The 22,115-nt window shown below is 53.0% G+C and overlaps 1 protein-coding gene across 2 annotated transcripts; it reads right to left on the bottom strand.

Annotated features, from left to right (window-relative positions):
* Positions 1–797: 797 nt before the first annotated feature.
* On the bottom strand, positions 798–20,166 carry TBC1D21 (TBC1 domain family member 21). 2 transcript variants are annotated; one of them, XM_055133680.1, is made up of 11 exons: positions 20,107–20,166; positions 6,610–6,717; positions 6,390–6,493; positions 4,915–5,009; positions 4,318–4,428; positions 4,143–4,243; positions 3,292–3,388; positions 2,950–3,050; positions 1,952–2,068; positions 1,077–1,160; positions 798–830 (listed from the first exon to the last, which is right to left on the bottom strand). In XM_055133680.1, the coding sequence occupies exons 1-11, from the start codon at positions 20,164–20,166 to the stop codon at positions 798–800; spliced, it is 1,011 nt and encodes a 336-aa protein (XP_054989655.1). The 2 variants fall into 2 exon arrangements, with proteins under 2 accessions (XP_054989655.1, XP_054989656.1); XM_055133681.1 differs by lacking the exon at positions 6,610–6,717.
* Positions 20,167–22,115: the final 1,949 nt, after the last annotated feature.

Raw genomic sequence — 22,115 nt, forward strand, 5'->3', positions numbered from 1 at the left:
AGCAGCCCTTCTCTGGGGCCAGTGGAGCAGGCCGGCAGGGCGGGGCAGGGGGGCGCCTCCCAACACTCCCCGATTCCTCTCACCTCCCTCCCTGCCCCCCACCCAGAGGAAGCAGCTTCATCCCACTGCCTGTGACCGGGTCATCTGTCCCTGCCCCTGCAGAGAGGGGGAGAAAACACACATTCACTTGCTTTGCTCAACTCCCCCATTTCCCGGAGAGGAAGCCCGAGGCCCCTAGGTTCAGATGAGGCTCTGATGTCTCCTGCTTCCGGATTCCCCATGGGGTCACTCACAGACCTCAGGCCTCACCCACGCTCCGCACCCGGGTGGTGGGAACTGGTGGCTTTGCAGAGGGAGGGCGGGCTGTTCTCCCCCGCCCTCCCGCACTGGGAGCCCGGGTCTTTCCTCCCAGCCCCTTCCCCCCTTCGTCCTGGTCTGCCGGGTGTCGGGAGGAGAAAGGCACGTGGGGTGGGGATGCAGGCACAGCCGTGAGACCCTCCCCACACGCTGGCCAGCCGTGGGAGGCGGGGGACCCACGCCTGTGGTCCCCGAAACCCTCCTCCCGACGCCGTCTCCGAGCCTGGACCCCTGTATCCGCTACTGGCGCGCGTGCGAGTCCTCTGAGCCTCCATCCCGCCCTGCTCTCAGGCCCCAACACCCGCAAGCAACTACTCCCACAGGCTCTTCTGGCGCCACTGTATTACCTACCCCTCGCCCTCGAGCCCCACGGACGGGCGGTGCCGGCCCACGCGAGGTGTGACTGTCACCTTCCTCCGAGGGGGGTCGCTGCGCAGTCCTCAGAGGAAGAAATCCTGTAAGGGCTGAGGAAGCTGGGGGGGAGTGGCTGGCTGAGTGGCCCCCACATCGCTCTCACCCCCCGCCCACCCCCTGGGGATGGGGATGGGGACCAGCTCCTGGACGTCTGGGTTTACACACGCGGTGTGAGAAGACTGGGTGCAGCAACCTCCCTCCGTCCCCCTTCCAGGGCCTCTGGGGCAGAACCTTTCTGCCATGAGCTAGGCTTGGGCGATCAGGGAGGGCTTCCTGGAGGAGGACCAACAATGGGGGCCACGTACATCCTTCTGGATGAGCTCAGCATAAACCAGGCAGGCCGAGGAGATCAGCTCGTCAGCGTCAAGGTCAATGAGGCGATTGCAGGCCTGTGCAGGGGAGTGGGGGGAAGTGGGTCTGGCAGGGGGTGCGGCTTTAGGGGACCTTTCCCCACGCTACCCTGGCGGGGCGCCTGACAGGCCCCCGGGGGTGTTAGACTTTGCGTTTTTTTTTTCTTTTGGCTCACACCTGGTGAGGCACAGGGGTTACGCCTGGCTCTGCACTCGGGAATTACTCCTGGCAGTGCTCGGGGGACCATATGGGATGCTGGGAATCGAACCCGGGTCAGCCGCGTGCAAGGCAGACGCCCTACCCACTGTGCTATCGCTCCAGCCCCCGGGGGTGTTAGACTTTGGGAACCGGTCAGGCCCTTCTCTCGGGGCTCCCGGGGTGCCGGGGGTGGTCCTGAGCCTTCCCGGGATTTCCTGACTGGTGCCCCTCATTATTATCATCTAAGCACAGTGCCCGGCAGGGGGGGAGGCCCCAGGGACGCCGGCCCTCACCCCTGGCACGACAGAGCTCCCCGAGTCAGGGGGAGCCCCGAGCACAGCAGGGGTGGCCCAGCACCCCAAATTTGAAAGCCTGCAGCTGCCTTCTGCAGGTCGGGAAGTAGGGTGGGCCGAGGGTGGGCTGCCGCCCGCCAGCTGTGCTCTGGCCGCGAGGGGTCTGGGCTGAGCTCATGCCGTGCTCACAGGAGGCCCGGGCTCAGTCCCCCGCAGGAGCCTGGAGCAGCGGGAGCACTGTACTGGGAGCACTGGGCACGGCCAGGTGTGGCCCCAAGACAGATGCAAAGGTCCGGGACAGGCAGCCTCGCTGGCTTTCCTGCCAGACAGGCGCTCACCAGCAGGATGTCGTCCCCCGCCATGCTCTCCCGCAGCACCTGCCCCCGCACCATCTGCAGCAGGCTGTAGGCCACCAGCACCTGCAGGTTCCGGCACGGCTTCCCGCTCAGCAGCACCTGCGGGCGGCCGGGCCTCAGGGACCCGCGGACCCCGCCCACGCCGCGGCCCACGCGCCCCCAAGCCCCTCAGGCACCCCTCCCTCAGCCATTCAGTCATCCCCGCACTCGGCCATTCACTCATTCCCTCACTCAGCCATTCACTCATCCCTCACTCGGCCATTCACTCATTCCCACACTCGGCCATTCAGTCATTCTCTCACTCGGCCACTCAGTCATTCCCTCACTCGGCCACTCACTCATTCCCGCACTCGGCCACTCACTCATTCACACATTCATCCATTCTCTCACTCATTCATTCATTCACTCATTTTTTCACTTTTCCACTGTCCGCTCATTCACTTTTCATCCATCCAACCCCACTCATTCATTTTACTCATTCACTCACTTATTCATTCACCTATTCATTTATTTTATTCACTCATTTACTCATTCACTCACTCAGGTGGGCGCTCACAGCTACCTCTGGGGTTCTAGCTGGTGGCTGCAGGGGGACTCAAGAGGAAGTGGCTTCTGGGAATTCTTTAGTTATGGGGGAGGGTGAGCTGGCGCTATGGCAGCGTTTGAGGGCGACCTTGACCAGGCCAGGTTTGAGGGGAGTTGGCGGTCCCGGGGCGTCAGTAGAGACCTGGGTGACCCGGACCTGCTCCTGGAGACGTGCGCCCCGAGGGAGGCTGGTGAGGGCTGGGCCCAGGCTGGGTCCTGCAGGCAGAGGTGAGGGCGTGTTCGGGGGTTTGGGGTTGGAGCACCGCAGACCGGGCTGTCCGTGGGGTGTGGGGAAGGCCAGGCGGGGGCTGCAGCAGGCCTAGGGGACCCTGGCGCCTCCTCCCGGGGCTGGCCGGGGTCTCAGGCCGGGCGGCCGGGCGGGCGCTGCGCCTCACCTCCCAGAGTCTCCAGACGTCGTCGAAGGACTTGAAGGCGTGCTGGAAGCAGAGGCAGAACCAGGGGAAGAGCGACTGCACGGCGCCCGCGCCCTTCCCTTCTGCGGAGAGATGGAGACAGCTGGCGTGCTCGCCAGGCTGATGGACGGGCAGGGGGTGGCCACGGCCCAGCGCCTCCCCCTCGGACGTCCCTCCCTTAATCGATGGCCAAGGAGGCCGACTCCCCCCCGTGGGGGGCGGGCTAGGGGAGGGTCTGGGGGAGGGGCCTGGAGGAGGGTCCTGGGCCTCTCCCCTGCCTGGCCCGCTGGGAATGGAGGTGGGGGGCTGGGGGCGTCTACGCACTCAGGTGCTCAGCAAACACGGGGTCCAGCAGGGCGATGAGGCTGTTGAGCATGTCGAGGTTCTTGCCCACCCCGATGTTGATGACACAGCTGTGCTCCTGGGGGTGAGCGGGGCTGAGACCTCCTCGGCTCGCAGCCTCGGGAGGACCACGCCTGCCTCATAGCACCCGGGTTCCAGAGGCCCGTGTGTGTGTGTGTGTGTGTGTGTGTGTGTGTGTGTGTGTGTGTTTGTCTGGGACGGTCCTCAGCAGCAGGGGGCAGTGCACTGTAGGCTGTGTGTGTTGGGGAGGTGGTCGTGTCTCAGGCACGCCCCCCTGCAGAGCCTCCTTCCTCCCTCCTCCCTCTGTGACCAGCCGGTGGACAAGGAGGAGCAACCAGCACTGTGGTGGAGGCTGGAGGTCAGCCCGAGAGCCGGCCCTGGACAGCCTCTCAGGGACCGCAAGGGAAGGCTTTCCAGGCGGGGCTCCAGGGAGCAGCACCTTCTAAAACCTTCGGCTGGGGGGAGGGGAACCCCATGTCCACATTGGCGCACTGGAGGGTAGGTCTGGGGGGCCGGGCAGAGAGAGACAAGCCTGAAGCAGGCCAGAGGCCAGGGTTTCACTCTGGGGGGCTAGGGAGCACGTGCCGGAGCAGAGCTGCGTCCAGGAGGGGCCCCTGTGGGCCTGGGGAGCCACGTTCTGTCAGTGTTCCTGGGCACTCAGTTTAGCTGCCCCCTTAGCCCGTGCATGCCGCTGACTCCCCCCGAGCACCCCTGGGTGCTGTTTCCGGGCTGGAGGAAAAGACCAAGGGACCTCCACCTCTTAAGCCAGGGGGTCTCTGGGAGGGGGGCGGGACCCTGGGGTTAGTCCTCACTGTTTTCTGCAGGAAGAACTGGAAAAGCCAAAAGGCCTCGTGGTCGTGCTCCACCATCAGCTGGAAAAGCATCACCATCTCGTGGAAGCCCTGCTGGTACTCTGGGCACAGAGGTGCCAGTGAGGGGGGGGCGGGGCGGGGGCGGGGCGGGGCGCGGGCGCTGCGCAGGACACACCTGCCTGGGTGTTGCAGACGTAACTCAGCAGGAGGATCTTCTCCAGCTTCTTCTTGTCGATAAGGACGTTGCCCAGCGGGTCTTTGTCATAGAGTTTCTGGATATCAAATGCTAGGTCGGGGCAAGGGACCGCGGATGGCACCAGCAGAGGCTGCACGGAGCTTTACTGGCCGCAGGGCAGGGCAGGGCAGGGCCCGGCAGGCAGGGCGGGGCCCCTGTGGAGGCCTTGGCGGGCCTCCTGACTGCAGTCCTGCTTCCTCCCCGCCCCCACGTCTCCCACCGGCCACGCCCCCCAGTCCCACCTGGGGCGAGCCCAGGGCAGGCAAAGAGGAAGCAAAGGGCAGTTGGAGGGTGGACAGCACCCAGGGGCACGGGCACAGGTCCAGGCACGGGCCAATGGCCAGAAGCTGGCCCGTGCTCCTCTGCTCATTTTGCTTTGTTTTTGTTTGGGGCCAGTCCTGACTCTGCACCCAGGAATCACTCCTGGTGCTCAGGGGACCATATGGGATATGGTCCGGTCGCCCGCTGTCCTACGGCTCTGGCCCCGCCCCCCTCCAGTCCGGCCTCGCGGTCTCCCCACTGCCCCCTGCTCCTCACCGATGTTGTTCCGAGTCTCGATGAAGTTGCGGTGCAGGTTCTCGAGCAGCGGCTGGATCCTCTCGTACATCTGGCAGAGGGCCTCGTAGTTCTTCCTGCACGCACAGAGTGGGCAGTGGGCAGCCGGCGGGGTTCTGCGCGGCGCCGGCCTGGGCGCGTGCGGGGGGGACCTGACACACGGGCCCTGCCTGTGGTGTCCCCGACCCGCGCCACCCTCCCTGACCTGGAGCCGAGGCAGGCGGCCGTGCAGGGAGCTCGGCCCAAGCGGTCATGGGGTTTTGTCTGTTTTTATGGCACTGGGGATGGAACTCGGGGCCTCACAGGAGCCGGGCCAGCGGCACTGCTGAGCCACATCCCTGAGATATCTGATGCTCCCGGGGTCCTGTCCTCACAGTCTCACACACTCACAGGCACACGTGCACACAAACACACATACAGTTGCCCTAGCACACTCCCGCACTCCCTCACACATGCATATAGACTCCCCCAGACACTCATACACACGCCCTCTTTCTTACACATACACACTCACACACATACACATACTCACACACACTCACACAACTACACCCTCACACATATTCACACCCCCACATACAATCTCATGTGCATACACACAAACTCACACACATATGCACACAAACTCACAACATACCCACTCACTCACTTTTACATATACATACTCATATACACACACTCACATATACACACATACTTACACATATACTCACACACTCTCATACACTCATATACTCACAGTCACACACACACACACACACACACACACACACACACACACGGGTCTGTCCCTGGGCTCCAGCCTTGACACCCTCACTTTCCCCCTCCAAGCTTCAGTTCCGTCATCTGTGGACAGGGGGCAATACTGGTTCGGGGCCTCCCATGGGCAGGGCTGGCTGTGGGGGGCTTTGGGCCAGTGTCGAATGCAGTCAGTGGTGAGGTGGGCAGCAAGGTGAGGCCCGCCCCAGTGGCATGTCCACACCTTCACACCAGAATCGGCAGAGGCGAGTTATTCAGAGAAGGGTGACCTCGAGATGAGGTCGTCCTGGGTTAGGCTGAGGTGTGCCCTCACCCCGACCATGGACGCCGCGTGTTTGAGGAGACGCAGAGAAGGGAGGCCACAGCCCACGGCCGTGGGCAGAGGTTAGCGGGGTGGAGGCCCAGCCAGAGCATGCCTGGGCCCCCGGGACCCCCGGGGCCAGGAGGTTCTTCCCTCAGCGCTGCTGACAGGGCTGTGGGCCAGGCTCCTGCCTGTGTGGCCTGTGATGTGGCCCCGGCAGCTCAGGACCGCCTTCCCTCCCAGCACGCAGACCCCTGCTCCTCGGCTTTGCTTCATATGCTGGCCTGAGGCCAGGCTGCCAGGACACAGTGGACGGTGGGCTCAGGAGCTGCGTGCCTGGCCTGGATCAGAAGCCAGTGCTCCCCCTACCCTCCCTGCCAGTCCCCATCTGCTGCACCTCCGGGTACTGTCCACTGAGAGGCGTTCGTCCTGGGAGCTGTGCCATGAGTAGTAGCCAGTGAGGAACTTCCAGGCTTCGGTCCTCACACAGGGGTGCAGGCCCTGGGGGTGGGGGAGAGGTCCTGAGCCTCTCTGGAGGTGCTTCCCACAGCTGTGTCCCCCCGCCCTCCCACAACCCCCAGCTTCAGGGCGAGGTCGAGGGTAGCTGGGGGACGGACCCTTTCCAGGATGTTGATGCAGATGAAGTCTCGGGTCTTGACCAACTGCCCGTTCTCATCAAAGTAGCTGTTCCATTCCGTCTTGTCAATGGCCGGCTTTCTCTTCACCTGGAGGGGACAACCAGTTGGACCCACTGCCCGCATGTGTGCATGCATGTGTGCATGCGTGTGTGCGTGCATGTGTGTTTGTGTGACTTTGAAATGCTCTCCTCTGAGTTTGACCCCAGAACTAAGGTGCACAGCTGCGACTCCTTCTTGAAGACAGTACCAAACATCTACAGGCAGACGCTTGTCGACACAATGATTTTCATTGCGTGTGCTACTTACCACACTGAAAAATGCAAGTATCCTAAATGTTATGCAATAAGGGAATAGTTAAGTAAACTGTGGTTTAGATGCTCAGCAGAATATCATGAGGCATATAAAATGAGGCGTACAAGGAATGAATAATTATTTAGAAAACGCAAATGTGAGGGGGGAGAAAACACAAAACACAAAAATTGTGCGTTCCACATCGATCCTCTTTATGCACGGTTATAAAACTAAACCAACAACTAAAGACAATATCTACTCTACAATACTGTGAATTACCTACTATAAAATAATTCCATGAAGATGGAAAAAATCCCCAAAGCCAGCTAAGAGCAAAACAAGTGATGAAGTAATCTAGGACTAGAAATAGTTTCCCTGTGTAGTTTTTGTACTTCAAACTTTAGAATAATATATGCTGTATTGATCATGAAAAAAACATAAAATGAACACTAATTAAACCTGCATTGATAATGTATAAGACATAAAATGAACGCTAATTAAACCCTCGCGTTTCCTGGCAGAGTCAAGTGTTCTATCTTGAGGAACGGTTTCTGCTCTAGGTTAAGGATGTGCGCTGGGGTAAGGGAGAGAGGGAATGCTCCATGCAAAGTAATTAAAAACCACTCCAGCCAGCAGAGTCTCTGTTGGACTGGGGGACAGCCCTAGAGAAGTTTTCTATTGGAGGGAAGAATATCCTTTTTTTCTTTCTTGTTTGCTTTTTTTTTTTTTTTTGCTTTTTGGGTCACACACCCGGCGATGCACAGGGGTTCCTCCTGGCTCATGCACTCAGGAATTACTCCTGGCGGTGCTCGGGGGACCATATGGGATGCTGGGAATCGAACCCGGGTCAGCTGTGTGCAAGGCAAATGCCCTACCCACTGTGCTATCACTCCAGCCCCTGGAGAGAAGAATATCTTAAAGTGCCACACCGCACTAGAAAGACGTACTGACAGGCAGAACTCACCAGCTGATGGTGTTGGAGCTACCTAGCCCCGCCTTCCCGTATCTGTCCTCCTGAACGCATTCACACATGCTCCAGTTTTAAAAATATTTTAGATTTTGTACTCTTTACAGAGTTGACCATGATTTGGTTTCGGCCATACAATGTTCCAACACCCGTTGCTTTCCTGTGTACACCTCCCACCAACCATGTTTCCCCCCAACCCCCCCCGCCTGCCCCCATGGCAAGCGCTTTTCTTCTCTCTCTCTCTGCCTCCTCTCCTCTCTCTCTCCCTCTCCCCTCCCTCTCTCTCTCTGCTCTCTCTCCCCACCTCTCCCCCAGTTCTTGTCCAGAGTGTCCATCCCCAACTATCATTGCCACAGTGGCCCCTGCCCTTACCTCACTGTGCTTTCCCCCAGTCAGTGGCGGGCTTCCAACCACGGGCCCACCGTCCTGGCGCTCATTTCTACCGTCCTTGGGTATGAGTATGAGTCTCATGTTAATACCCAAGGACAATTAACTTTTTCATATCCCACAAATGAGTGCCGTCATTCCATGTCTGTCCCTCCCCCTCTGATTCCTTTCATTCAGCTTGATACTGTCCATGTCCATCCGTGTATAAGCAAATTTCATGCCTACCAGTTTAAACTGCGCATAAGTCACCCCAGGATCATCTTAAAACGTAGATTGTGGTGCCTTTGGGTGGTGCATTTCTACACTTGATCTTAGCCAAAAGGCCGAGAAGCGATGGGTGGTGCATTTCTAAGTAACAAGATGTTAGAAGGTAAAACATTAGAAATGAAAAAATCAGACCCTATAGTACGGGCTCAACTGTCAACTCCACGTTGGAGAGCACTGGACTGGGAGATCCTTCTGAGTAACTCAGACTCATGCTCTTCTCAGTGCTCGTGCAGCCCTGGCGCACTCTGAGACTCACTCCTGCCTGCAATGTGGCAGGAAGACAAAAGCAACAGGCAAATTCAGCTCTCCCAAGACCTTAATTATAAAATTAGTGCATCAACTTCAGAAATGTGTTTCATATGAATATTCACCAATTTGTGTGTCTCCAACACAGTTTGTTTGATGTTGATGAATCTCTATGTCAGAGAGGGAAGAATGAGTAACCCTGCTTAACAACTCATGAACGTGGTATATTTCTCCACTGATTTCAGTATTATTTTTTTTCTCAACTGTGTCTTACAATTTTTGGTGTAGAGGCTATCTATGTTGCCAGGTTTATCTAAATATTTCTATTTTGTTGTGTTGCCAGATTTTGCCTTAAATTTTTTTTGTTATTGTTGTTGCATAAAGATATTATTTTTTACAGTGTCAGTGTCTGGAGAGATAGTACAGTGGGTAAGGCACTTGCCTCGTACATGGCTGACCTAGGTTTGATCCCCAGCATTACACAGGATCCCCTAAGCTTCACAGGGAGTGATCCTTGAACACAGAGTCAGGATTAAGCTCTGAATACTATTGGGTGTGGTACCCAAACCAAAAACATAAACAAAGTCACTTCCAATTATTCATTGCTCTTACATAAAAATAAATTGCAGGGCTGGAGCAATAGTACTGTGGGTAGGATATTTGTCTTACAGCTGACCCAGGTTTGATCCCTGGCATCCCATATGGTCCCCTGAACACTTCCAGGAGTAATTTCTGAGTGCAGAGCCAGCAGTAACCCCTGAGCCTCACACGGTGTGACCCAAAAGCCAAACACACACACACACACACACACACACACACACACACACACACACACACACACACACACTGGAGTTTTGTATAGCACTGTCTGTCACTGTCATTCCGTTGTTCACTGATTTGCTTGAGTGGGCATCAGTAACATCTCCATTGTCAGACTTGTTACTGTTTTTGGCATATCAAATACACCATGGGTAGCTTGCCAGGCTCTGCCGTGTGGGTGGGACACTCGGTAACTTGTCGGGCTGTCCGAGAGGAACGGAGGAATCGAATCCGGGTCAGCCGCGTGCAAGGCAAACGCCCTACCCACTGTGCTATCACTCCAGTCCTATTGACCTTATATCTTGCAATCTTATTAAATACATTTATTAGTTCTGGAGGGTCTTCTTTTGGTGGTGTGTTCCATGGGATTTGCCTTATAGAGCAATGACCAGGGTCTAGGGCTCATGCTTCCTTTCTTGTGGCCGTGGCAACCAGAGGTAGCCATCCGGGTTGTGGTGACATGTTTCCCAGAGGCTGAGCCCTTGGCAGCTGTGTGCTGGAGGTCCCATACTTTGGGGACCCCAAGTGGCAACGTGGTCATTGCTCGGAACACATGCAGTGTCTGTGTGGCTGGACCGGGCCTGCTTCAGCTGGTAAGGCGGGTGCTTTGACCACTGAACTCTTCCAGATTCCAGGTTTGTTTTGGTTGGAATTTTTAGTGTTCCCAAGCAGTACTCAGGGCTCCAGTGATACTTGGCCCAACTTTGTGGTGCTGGGGATCCAGTGCTCAGGCCCACATACGCTCAGGGTCTTCTAGTGCTATATCTGGTGGTACTAAGGGAAACACACAAGACTGAGGGTCAAACTCTGGGGCCTCCAGCATGCCAGCCCGTGCTCCCTTACTCTGAGCTATCTCCCCGGTGCTGAGTTGCTTCCATGTTTCAGTGTCTGGGCACACTCTGGCGGTGCTCAGGGCTTCTTCCTGGCTTTGTGCTCAGGGCTTACTCGTGGCAGTGCTCAGGGGGTCATATGAGATGCTGAGGATAGAAGTGGGATCAGATGCACATAAGGAAAGTGCCTTAATCCCCGTCCCATCTCTCTGACCGTCTCTCATCTTTTTTTTAAATAAAGATTTATTGGCACAAAATCCTGCCCATTCATTCATTTATTGTCTATGCCTATTTTCACGTTAGAATGACTAGAATGACAGTTAAGTCTTCTCAACAGAAACCGGATCACACACAAAGCCTAAAATACTTGAACTTAAATAGACCTTGACAGAAAAAGATTGCCAACCCTGCCCTGGATGGTCACATTGTCTGTGAACAAAGGCAGTTTCACGGTTGCCTCTCTAGGCTGGGTGCCTTGTATTTCTTGCTCTTGCTTTATGCGCTGCCTAGAATTTCAAGTGACATGTTGGAGAGCAGTGACAGCAGATAACTTTGCTTTGTTCCCAGTCTTAGAGGAGCATATCCAGGCTTTCACCATTCAGTAAGATGTTAACTGCAGGGCTTCATAGATGCCCTTCTAATTTGTTAAGAGTTTTTCTCAGAAATGCATCCTGGACTTTATTCCAAATACAAAATTAGTTTGTATCCCTCAAAATGATCATGCAGGTTTTCTTCTTTTAATGTGTGAACATAGTAAATTTAATAGATGCTTTTTTTTTTGTCAGTTAAATCAGAGTTAGAGTAATAGTACAGCAAGGAGGGCGTTGCCTTACAGACAGCTGGCTCGCATGTAATCCCTGGCACCCCATATGGTCCCCTGAGCATAGCCTCAGGAGTGTTTCTTGAGTGCAGCGCCAGGAGTAACCCCTAAAACAAAAACAGATATGGCCCCTAAAACAAAAACAAAAAATAATTTAAAAATTTTTAAGTTTAAAAAAATTTATATCACTTGTATCACTTGTCATCTCGATCTTTGATTTGCTAGAGTGGGCACCAGTACAGTCTCCATTTGTCCCTGTCGCTTACTAGTGTAGCCCAATGATATCTGCTCACTCCAGGAACACAAAGAGCCTCAAACCGTTCGTTCAGGGTTTTGACGAAGAAGTCTGACCATCTCGTAGGTGGGCGGCCACACGGTCTTTTGACATCCCATGAATCCAGTCGGTAACAGCTCTAGTCCAGCAGTCATCTCTGAGTTGCATTATGTGTTCGGCCCATCTGATTTTCAACACGTTGGCAAATGAGACAGCATCCCTGATTCTTGATTGTCAATGGAGGTCAGAACTCCTGATTCCTTCTCTCACTTAAGTGAAACGTGAGACTCCAAGCACAGCTCTTTCAATTCCTCTTTGGGATATCCGAATAGCATTCTCATCCTGTTTTTGTAGGACCCAGGTCTCTGAGGCATACGTTAGTGCAGGAAGAATGGTGAAGTCAAAAAGATGTGCCCGGAGCTGGAGTTTCTTCATCCTCTTAACCACTTCTTTGACACTCCTGAAGGTGTTCCACGCTGCTCTCTTCCTCTTGCGCAGTTTATGTGCCAGGTCATTTGTCATGTTAGTTCTCGCCCTAGGCACACATAACTGCTGCATTCGGAGACGTTTGTTCCATTGAGGGCAAATGGAAAATCAGAAACTAGTTTGTTTCTCGTGAACATTGTCTTCGTGAGATTCAGCTGCTGTCTGACCTTTCCACACTCACAGTCGAAGTTGGCCAGCATTCGTCCCACCTGACTGATATTTGGTGTTATGAGAATGAAGTCATCAGCAAAGTGGAGGTGGTGCAGTTGCTGACTATCTTTACTCCCATTCCTTCCCATTCCAGTCATTGCATGATGTTCTTGAGGGTGGCACTGAAGAAGAGTTTCGGTAAAATGGTGTCGCCCTGCCAAACCCCTCTTTATAGAATGGTGAGATCCTGGTGGTGAATTCGTAATACAGTTCATGGAGGATCTTGATGTACTGAGTTTGAACGCCCTGTTTGTCTAGGGCTTTGATGACCGCTTCAGTCTCAACAGAATCACAGGCCTTCTTTAAATCAATGAACATTAGACAGAGTGGCGTCTTAAACTCTCGTGAAACCTCAATGAGTTTGGTCACCATGTGGATATGGTTGATCGTGCTGAATCCTTTTTGGAACCTGGCTTGCTTGAATGGTTGTCCTTTGTCTAGTGTTCTGCCAATCCTTTTCAGGATGACTCAAGTGAATAACTTGTAGACAACGGACAACAGGCAGATTGGGCAATAGTTGCCAATGTCATGGATGTCTCCCTTCTTGTACAACAGGACGGTCCTGCTGGTTTTCCACTGGGACGGAAATTTGCATTCAGACAGGTAGTGTGTGAAGAGCCGAGCCAGTGTATTGATGAATACTGGCGGCAGATTCTTCAGGTGTTTGGGTCTGACCTTGTCTGGACCGGGTACTATTCTCTTCTTTACTGAGGAAATGGTGTATCAGATTTCGAAAGGGAGAATGCTGGGAACGATATCCATCCTGTGGAATTTGGTATGTGGCAGGTGGACGTGGCTATCAAAGAGATCCAAGTAGAAGTCATGGATAACCTTTTCTAGTGCCCTTCTGGAAGATGTGATAGATCCATCAGGACGTCGGAGGGCAGTCATCTTGGTCTTATAGTTGGCTGTCCCGTCCCATGGAACCGGATAATGGGGTTCACGAGGAGAGGGTGCGAGAGTGATAGGGAGAGAGGAGACAAACACACACACACACATACAGAGAGAGGTGAGCAAAAGCTACTTTATCATAACTCCACAGCACTTATGTATGCTTAGGCTTCAGTCTACTGGCATCATGGCCTTAAGGTAAAACTAGAAGTAACTAATGGCACCCGGGGCAACTAGGGGAGATAACAATAGATAACCAGAAGGCTGATCTATCTGCTCCTGTTGGCTAACCATCCTGCTCTTGTAAAAATGTCCCAGTCCTCTGGTTCTTGTAAAATGGCTTTCTAAACCTGTTTATGCAAATGTTTGACCGCAAGCTATATGCTGAAGGCCCGCTCACCACAGCTGGCAAAAGACAAATGGGTGTTGCGAATACTTTTCCCGGCTTTTGCCACATTGGCCAACATTACTGCTCTTCTCTTTGAGGTCTTCCTTTATTGCTTCTCTGCACAGCTTTGCGAGTTCAGACATTAGCTTGTGGTAGCCTGAGGCCCGCGCCAGGCCACATTGGCGAATGAGCTCGAGTTTCCAAAGACAGGTGACTTTTTGTGGCTTTCTCTCTGCATTTCTCGCACAATCATGGAGGTGCTGAACCAGTTGATTGTATTCCTCATCGATGTTGTCAACGACGGCATCTTCCCATATTGCTGCAGTAGTGCCAAAGAGCTCCCAGTTGGTGGTCGTTCTGGGAGTTCTCTTCTTAAACTATGCAGCCCTTTCTCCCCGCTCTGTGAAGTAGAATTTCACACGAAGGAGACGGTGGTCTGATCTCATTTGGAATTTTTGGACAACAGCAACATCCGTCAGGCAAAACCGTCGACTGAATATGATGTGGTCAATTTCGTTGTGGGGCTGTCTGCTGGGAGACTCCCATGTCCAGTGTTTACATTCAGCCTTCTGGAATTTCGAGTTACCGTGGATGGTCTTGGTCAACATGATGAACTCAGACAGTCTCTCACCCTGTTCATTCCATTCTAGGCCTTGGGTCCCAATGTGGAGTTCTTTAGGTGACCTTCTCGGTCCTATCTTGGCGTTAAAATCACTGACAATGACCTTGTAGACGGTGTGGTCTTCTTTATAGAACTTCTCCAGCTCCATGTAGAACTTCTCAATTTCTTCTTCATCATAGTTGGATGTTGGTGTGTAGACAACAAAGATAGAAACTGCCAGCAACGAGCCACATCTATTCAAACGTAAGCATCCAATTCGGGCTGTTTGGCATTTGAACGAATCAATGCTCATGACCAAGTTTGGGTTGACAAGGACACTGACACCACCGACGCCTCTACTGTCGCATGTTCCGAGGAACAGTTCTTCTCCAGTGTCGAAAATGGCGTGATGTGTTCAATGCCTTCTCATCCCGGTCAATCCAATGACGTCGTATTTGATCTTCAGCGTTTGCACCATCAGGTCCTCGATGGATGCTTCCAATGCCAGCATACGTGCATTAAAAGTGCAAAGAGTCATTTTAGTCCTTCGTTTTGGCAGGCTAACTCGGCCTTGAGATTTTATCAGCCTCTCCTTGTTCATCCTTAACGCTGCCATATTCGGGGCTCTCCCAGGGTCAGGAGAATGAGGCCCATTGTTGTTACTGGTTTTGGCATATCGAATACGCCACGGGTAGCTTGCCAGGCTCTGCCGTGCGGGTGGGATACTCTCAGTAGCTTGCCGAGCTCTCTGAGAGGGATGGAGGCTTTTAGGGCGACCTCCAATTGCCATTATAGGTGCTCTGATGGTTCACACCATATTTGAACCCCATCAAATACGGTGCAGTAATGATGGGAAATGGGTAGGAAATGGCTGTGTGGCCTGGAAAAGCAGCCTGGAGCATGGTGGCAGTTGTGTAGTGAAGGTCAGCCCCTGTGGAATTTATCTGGTGTCAGCAGGGTGGGTCTTATGGCTGTGACCCCTGGGTCACCAGAGGTTGGTGGAAGCAGGCAGAGGATCTCTGTTTCCAGGTCCTGTTGAGCCTAGAGTCCAGGGTCACAAAGTTCTGTATTACCTGGTTCTGTGGAACTTCACTCATGCGTGAAGCTCGGCCCGAGCGTCCGGAAAAGAGGCCTTAAAAATGTTTAAATTTTAAAAAGTTAAATTAGCTTGTGTTCTTAAAATAAAATGCACTAGTGATGATAAATGATCTTTTATCTCCATCACTGGATATGATTTGCTGTAGTTTTATTTAGAAATTTTGCACCCATGTTCATGAGAGATATAGATCCATAATTTCCGTGTCTGGTAATGTCCTTGATTTTGGCATTAGGATAATGCTGACCTCATAGAATAAGGAGGGCTGTTTCCTGATTTTCAATTTTTAAAATTATTATATACAGACTTGCTAATATTTTTTTCTTAAATGTTTGGTACAGCTGGCAGTTTTCTTTCTGAGAAGATTTTTAACTACAAATTCAATTTCTTTATTTGATTTGAGTCTGGAGTCGGGAAAAATTATTTTGTTTTTGATTTTAAAAATAAGAGATTTAGGACTGGAGAGATAATATAGTAGGAGGGTGTATGCCTTGCATTTGGTATGCTATGCTGTGTGTGGCCCCCAAACAAACTAAATTTTGGAGATTTATGGGACATTTCCCCCTAACTCACTCAAAAAATTAAAGTCAAAAAAGGAACTATCAAAGGCATAAAGCAAAAAAATATTAAAAACAAAAGAAATCAAATCATGAAAATAAATGCATTAAGTTCTAATATTGAAAACAGTTTCAATAAGACTTACTGGAGTGATAGCACAGCGGGCAGGGTGTTTGCCTTGCATGTGGCTGACCCGGGTTCGATTCCTCTGCCCCTCTCGGAGAGCCCGGCAAGCTACCAAGAGTATCCTGCCCCCACAGTGGAGCCTGGCAAGCTACCCGTGACATACTTGATATGACAAAAACAGTAACAAAAGGTCTCACAATGGAGATGTTACTGGTGCCCGCTGGAGCAAATCAATGAACAATGGGACAGCAGTGCTACAGTGCTATTGAAAACACTTAAAAAGCATTGATGGTGTGCCAAGTACTGCTCTAGGCACTTAATACGCTTTTATCAAGCTATTGAATCTCCACAACCACTTTTGAGCCGGGCACACTGCTTTACACACCAGAGCCCTAGAAGGGCTCATGGTTATACCTTGAAATCACACACCAGCATCTGCACTGAGATTTGAACACAGAACACTCTGGTTTAAGAGTCAGGGTGCACGGGGCTGGGGAGCAGCTCAGAGCTGGAGCTCTTCCCCTGTGCGTTTGGGTATTTGGTGCTAGGGCTTGGTCCCCTGGCACTGCAGGGAGCCAAAAAGAGTTCAGTTTTTGCTTTTTTTTTTTTTAGGGGTTGGAACACCCCCAGCGGTGCTCAGGGATCACTCCTGGTGAACTCAGGGAACCATCTGGTGCCAGGGATGGCACCTGGATTGAAAGGAAAACGCCTTACCTGCTGCAACCCTGCTCCGGCCTGACAGACCCGGGGCTTAACCTAATGCTATGCCGCCGACGGCCTCAAAGGCAACGGTTTGCGATTTGGACAAAATGTGTGTATCTATGCCCAGCACTGAACCCTCAGACCTGCACTGGGGGGAGGGGGCACATGTCACTGGGAGTGACCCCTGGGGGTGACCCTGGGAGTGACTGACTCCTGGCCTTCTAAACTCTGAGGGGCAGAATGAGAAGTCGGCAAACAAACGCCCCTCCCCATAACCCGACCCACACATAATCCATCTATACAAGGTTTTAACAAATATGGGTCTTAGGGTCAAAGGCCAGAGCCAGACAGGTCGTCTCTGTGGAAGGGCCTCTCGTGCTCCACACGGGACCTGACACCAGCGCCGTGCAGCACAGACACCGCCAGACAGTTGTTTGCTCACCAAATCTAGGGGCTCCGATTCCTGACAGTCCACACCCAACCCTTGTGGCCAGTGCAGAACCTGTTTATCACAAGCCACTGCCAGGGCTGGAGAGACAATACAGGAGAGAGACAGTACAACAGTGAGAGACAGTACAGTGGGGAGAGTACAGGGGGAGACAGTAGAGCGGGGAGACACAGTATAGCAGAGAGACAGTACAGCAGGGAGACAGTACAGCAGGGAGAGACAGTACAGGAGAGAGACAGTACAGCGGGCAGAGACAGTACAGGGGAGAGACAGTGCAGCGGTCAGAGACAGTACAGGGGAGAGACAGTGCAGCGGAGACAGTACAGCAGAGAGATAGTACAGGAGAGAGACAGTACAGCAGAGAGAGATAGTACAGTGGAGAGAGAGAGTACAGTAGGGAGAGACAGTACAGCGGAGAGAGACAATCCTGGGATAGGGCTCTTGCCTGGCATGTAGCCAACCTGGGAGTGATCCCCAGCACCACATATGATCCTCTCAAGCCCTGCCAAGAGTCATCCCTGAGCACAGAGCCCGGAGTCACCCCTGAGTACAGAGCCAGGAGTGAGCCCTGGCTGTGCCCGCATTGCTTTCTGGGTGGGCTGGGAGAGTGATGGCTCGCAGGCTGGGGACCCGTGCAGGGCCCTGGCTTCAGTCAGAGGCAGCACACGGTGTTCTGAGCCCAGAGCATGCCTGCCCCCAGCACTGCCAAGGTGCCCCCTCCAAGTCTCTGCCTTCCCTTTCTAGGAAGCTCCATCTCTCTATCTGCCCAAACCCAAGCCGACCCCAGGTTACCTCCAAGTCCATCTAAGGCATTTGGCAGCGAGCCAAGGACAAGCCAGAGAAGCAGCCCCGTCCAGGGCTGCTCTTGGGGTCCTTCAGAGGATGGAGACTGAACATAAAAATGGTCTTTCAATTCCTCCTTTGGGGGGAAGGAGGAGTCTGAGCCATACCCAGCAGTGCTCTGCTCACGCACTGTGCTCAGGGACCCTCCTGGTGATTCTCTGGGATCACATCTGGTGCTGGGGGTGGAACCAGGGCAGCTGGCGTGCAAGGCCCCTCCCCCTGGACGTGTATCTTTTATTCTCTAATATTCCTCCATTTCTTGCTCCACTAACCTAGTAACACAGTTTGCCCCCCACCCCAAATCTGAGTATAATGGTCTGGCAACCCTGGGGGGCAGTGCATGGAGTCCACGAAGGGCTGCAGACCCCCCCACCCCTTGCCTCCCTCCTCGTGTCCTAGAGAACACAGCAGAGCACTTTTATCTGTGCATGTGTGAGCCCAGCAGAGCGGACCTGGGAGACTAGCCATGCTTCCCTCCCTCCCTCCCTCCCTCCTTCCCTCCCTCCCTCCCTCCTTCCTTCCTTCCTTCCTTCCTTCCTTCCATGTACTCATCCATCATCCATCCATCCATCCATCCATCCACCCATCCATCCTACCCATCCACTCATTCAGCCTTCCTTTCTTCTATTTACTCATCCATCCATCCATCCATCTGTCCATCCATCCATCCGTCCATCCTTCCTTCTTTCCACATACCTATCCATGCATCCAACATCCATCCACCAATTCATCCACCCACCCACCCATCTACCCACCCATCCATCCAACATCCACCCAGTTGGGAAGGGCAGGCATAAGGCCAATGTACAAGTTGGAAGTTACCCTGTGGCCATTATCAGCTCAGATGTAGAGGCTGTGTCATCAGCCCAGCGATGGAAGGAATTGCCTACATCAGAGTTCTTCATTCAAACACAGATCGCTGAGCCCATCCTCAACCTTCTGGGAGAAGAGCTGGGACCCACGAATCTGTGTTTCTTGTAAGTTCCCTGTGAAGGCTGAGGCCATAGAATTCGCACCCCAGTTTGGCAATTGCAGAAGGACGGGGCTTGGTCAGTGTAAACACCAGGCAGACCACTTTTTTTTGGGGGGATCACACAGGGGTTACTCCTGGCTCTGCACTCAGGAATTACTCCTGGCGGTGCTCAGGGGACGATATGGGATGCTGGGATTTGAACCCGGGTTGGCCGCGTGCAAGGCAAACGCCCTACCCGCTGTGCTATCTCTCCAGCCCCCAGGCAGACCACTTTTGAGCTATGTGCTGGAGGCCGGTTGCTCACTGTGTGGGGTGGACTCCTCTCACTTGCAAAATGAAGATAAACGCGTGACCCCCTTGCGGGGTTAAGACAGACGACTATAAATAAAGTGTTTAGGGTGGTCATTACTAACAAATGCCATGTGATAGTAATTTTCTTCTGTCGAAGCTCAGAAAATGAAGGGAGACATAAAGGAAATTCAAGCCAAGGCTTGCTGGTGATCTGCAATAAAGCAGTAACATGAAAAAAAAAATAACAAGGAACAGAGGTACCCATTTTTCTTCTCTGCTTTTTATATATCACTCTCTTAATCACTATGATTAATGAGACTGGAGAGTGGGTAAGGTCATTGTAATTAGCTATTTTGATTTTGAAAAATACAGTGGTAAATTTTTATGACTTCTTAAAAGAATCGCCTTTATCTTATTAACTAGGCTGGGATCCGCCTCCTGCCAGGAGTTCTACTGCCACCTGGTGGCGGGATACCAAAATTGTTGGCAAAACCATTAAGGACACTGGTCATCATCTGGACTTGGCCAACCTAAGACACAGTAGGCGGGTGAGAGCCTTATGTACTGGGGAAAATGCGTTCTCAGTCAAGCTGTGGGTGCTCATGGCAAGAACCAGGTACCAGCCATCCGCTCCACGCTGGCCCCCAGTTTGATCCTTCCTACCCACAGCGGGTAAGGTGTTTGTTTGCCTTGCATGCGGCAGACCCGGGTTCGATTCCTCCATCCCTCTCGGAGAGCCCTGCAAGCTACTGAGAGTATCCCGCCCGCACGGCAGAGCCTGGCAGGCTACCTGTGGTATATTCGATATGCCAAAAACAGTAACACCAAGTCTCACAGTGGAGACGTTACTGGTGCCCGCTCGAGCAAATCGATGAGCAACAGGAGGACAGTGATGGTGACAATGACCCACAGGGGAAACATGCTGGGGCGTTTCGGGAGGCGCGAGGGTGTGAGACACGCACCAGGATGAAGGAGGCTGACTGCCTGGCTGAGAGGCTGTTTTCGGGAGAGAGTGTGGTCATGGCGCCTGCTGGCCGTCCTCAGAGCACCTTCCGCGCCCACCGAGGCCGAGCGACGCTTCCTGGTCAGGGACAGCAGCTTCCTGGGGGCTGAGTTGCATTCCCAGGGGGAACTGGGGCTCTCCTGGCCTCTCCTCCTGGACACTGCCCGTCAGCTGCGTGTCACAAGGCAATGGAACCCTGGTCACAATGGCTGTGAGGCGAGGCCCACCCGTGAGCCCCAGGCACTCAACCCGCCAGGCCTCGCCCCACAGCAGGATGTGCTCTGTAGGTGTGCTGTGAAGAGGGCACACAATCCTGCCTGTCTCCTGGTCCTGGAGGGCTTCCTGGAAGAGGCGCCGGCAAGTCTTTCTCCCTGCCTTGAGTATCCATCCTTTGGGTGACTTCCTTGTGTACCACACCAAATTGGTCCCCTGATCCAGAGAACAGATTTCCTTCCTTCCTTCCTTCCTTCCTTCCTTCCTTCCTTCCTTCCTTCCTTCCTTCCTTCCTTCCTTCCTTCCTTCCTTCCTTCCTTCCTTCCTTCCTTCCTTCCTTCCTTCCTTCCTCCTTCCTCCCTCCCTCCCTCCCTCCCTCCCTCCTCTTCTTTCTTTCTTTCTTTCTTTCTTTCTTTCTTTCTTTCTTTCTTTCTTTCTTTCTTTCTTTCTTTCTTTCTTTCTTTCTTTCTTTCTTTCTTTCTTTCTTTCTTTCTTTCTTTCTTTCTTTCTTTCTCTTTACCCCCCTCCCTCCCTCCCTACCCTACTCTTCCTCCCTTCTTTTTTCTCTCTTCCTTTATTTTATTCTTTCTTTCATCTGGTTTTTAGGGCTACTCCTGGCACTGCCCTCAGGGATCACTCCTGGCTAGCCTGGGGGACCCAAGCACCCTCCTGCTGTACTACTAGTAGCTCTGGCCCCGGATTCTGTATTTGATTGGTAGCTTTCATCAGTAGAGACAAGTATTTTTTGTTATTTAACTGCTTCAAGGACACTTAATTCAGTGTCCAGGTGACTGAGCAACAGCTTTGATTGACGGGAGAGGTCATGAAGCCCCCTGCTCCCCTTCGAACATCAACTCCTACTCTCTTGCTCCTTTATGCATATTTGGAGATTTCTAAGCATCACCCACCTCACCCTCCACCATGAGTTCAAAGTCTGGTTCTTCTACGTTTTCCCCTCTCAGGGCCATTCTGGCCACTCAGCCCTTGGCCCCAGACTGGATGTGTTGGCTGAGCCCAGGAGTTGTTTCCTCTGGGTTCCGACTCCCCCTTTCTCTCCCCTAAGCATCGCCCACCTTTCTGCTGGGTCCCGGGGCTGCACTGGAGCCTCTGGGCTCTAAAACATCTTAGTCATCACTGTTAGACCCACCAAATTGGAATCAGAAGCTGAGAGTGGAAGTGTGGACTATGACCTCAACTTTGAATGTCCCCCCATTCTCTTCCTGGGTCACAGATCCCTCCAGCCACACAAGAAATGTTAATATTCGGGTCCTTATTAACATTCAGGTTGGGGAGAAAGTGTTGGGTGGAAACAATTTGTTGTCTCATTTGCTTTCAGTGTTGTCTTAGCTGGCAACGGCAGGACGCCTTGTAAATCAAAACATCACGCTCCCTCCCTCCACTACTCCATCCTAATCCAGGAAACCCTGGAGGTCTTCCTGGAAGCAGGAGGAGGTGCCTCTGAGTAGGGAAGTGGGGGCTAGACTGGGAAACTTCCCAGGCCAGAAGTTTCCCTTCTGAGGTTGGAAAGAAGTTTCCAAAGTGAAGGTCCAGAGGGGGGGATGAGGGCGTGGGGGGACACTTACTCACCAGCTGGGCTCGTCTCTGTCTTGAGCTCCACGCTGACCACCTGCTCAGTGAGAATGAACTGCAGTCCATCCCTAGGAAACCACGGTTTAGGCTGGGAGACGAAACAGCTCAGCTACATGCTCCCAAGGGCAGAGATCAGCCACTGAAGCTCCCTTAGGCCTCTAGCTG

Source organism: Sorex araneus, chromosome 3 (assembly GCF_027595985.1).
Source record: "Sorex araneus isolate mSorAra2 chromosome 3, mSorAra2.pri, whole genome shotgun sequence".
Classification (NCBI taxonomy): domain Eukaryota; kingdom Metazoa; phylum Chordata; class Mammalia; order Eulipotyphla; family Soricidae; genus Sorex; species Sorex araneus.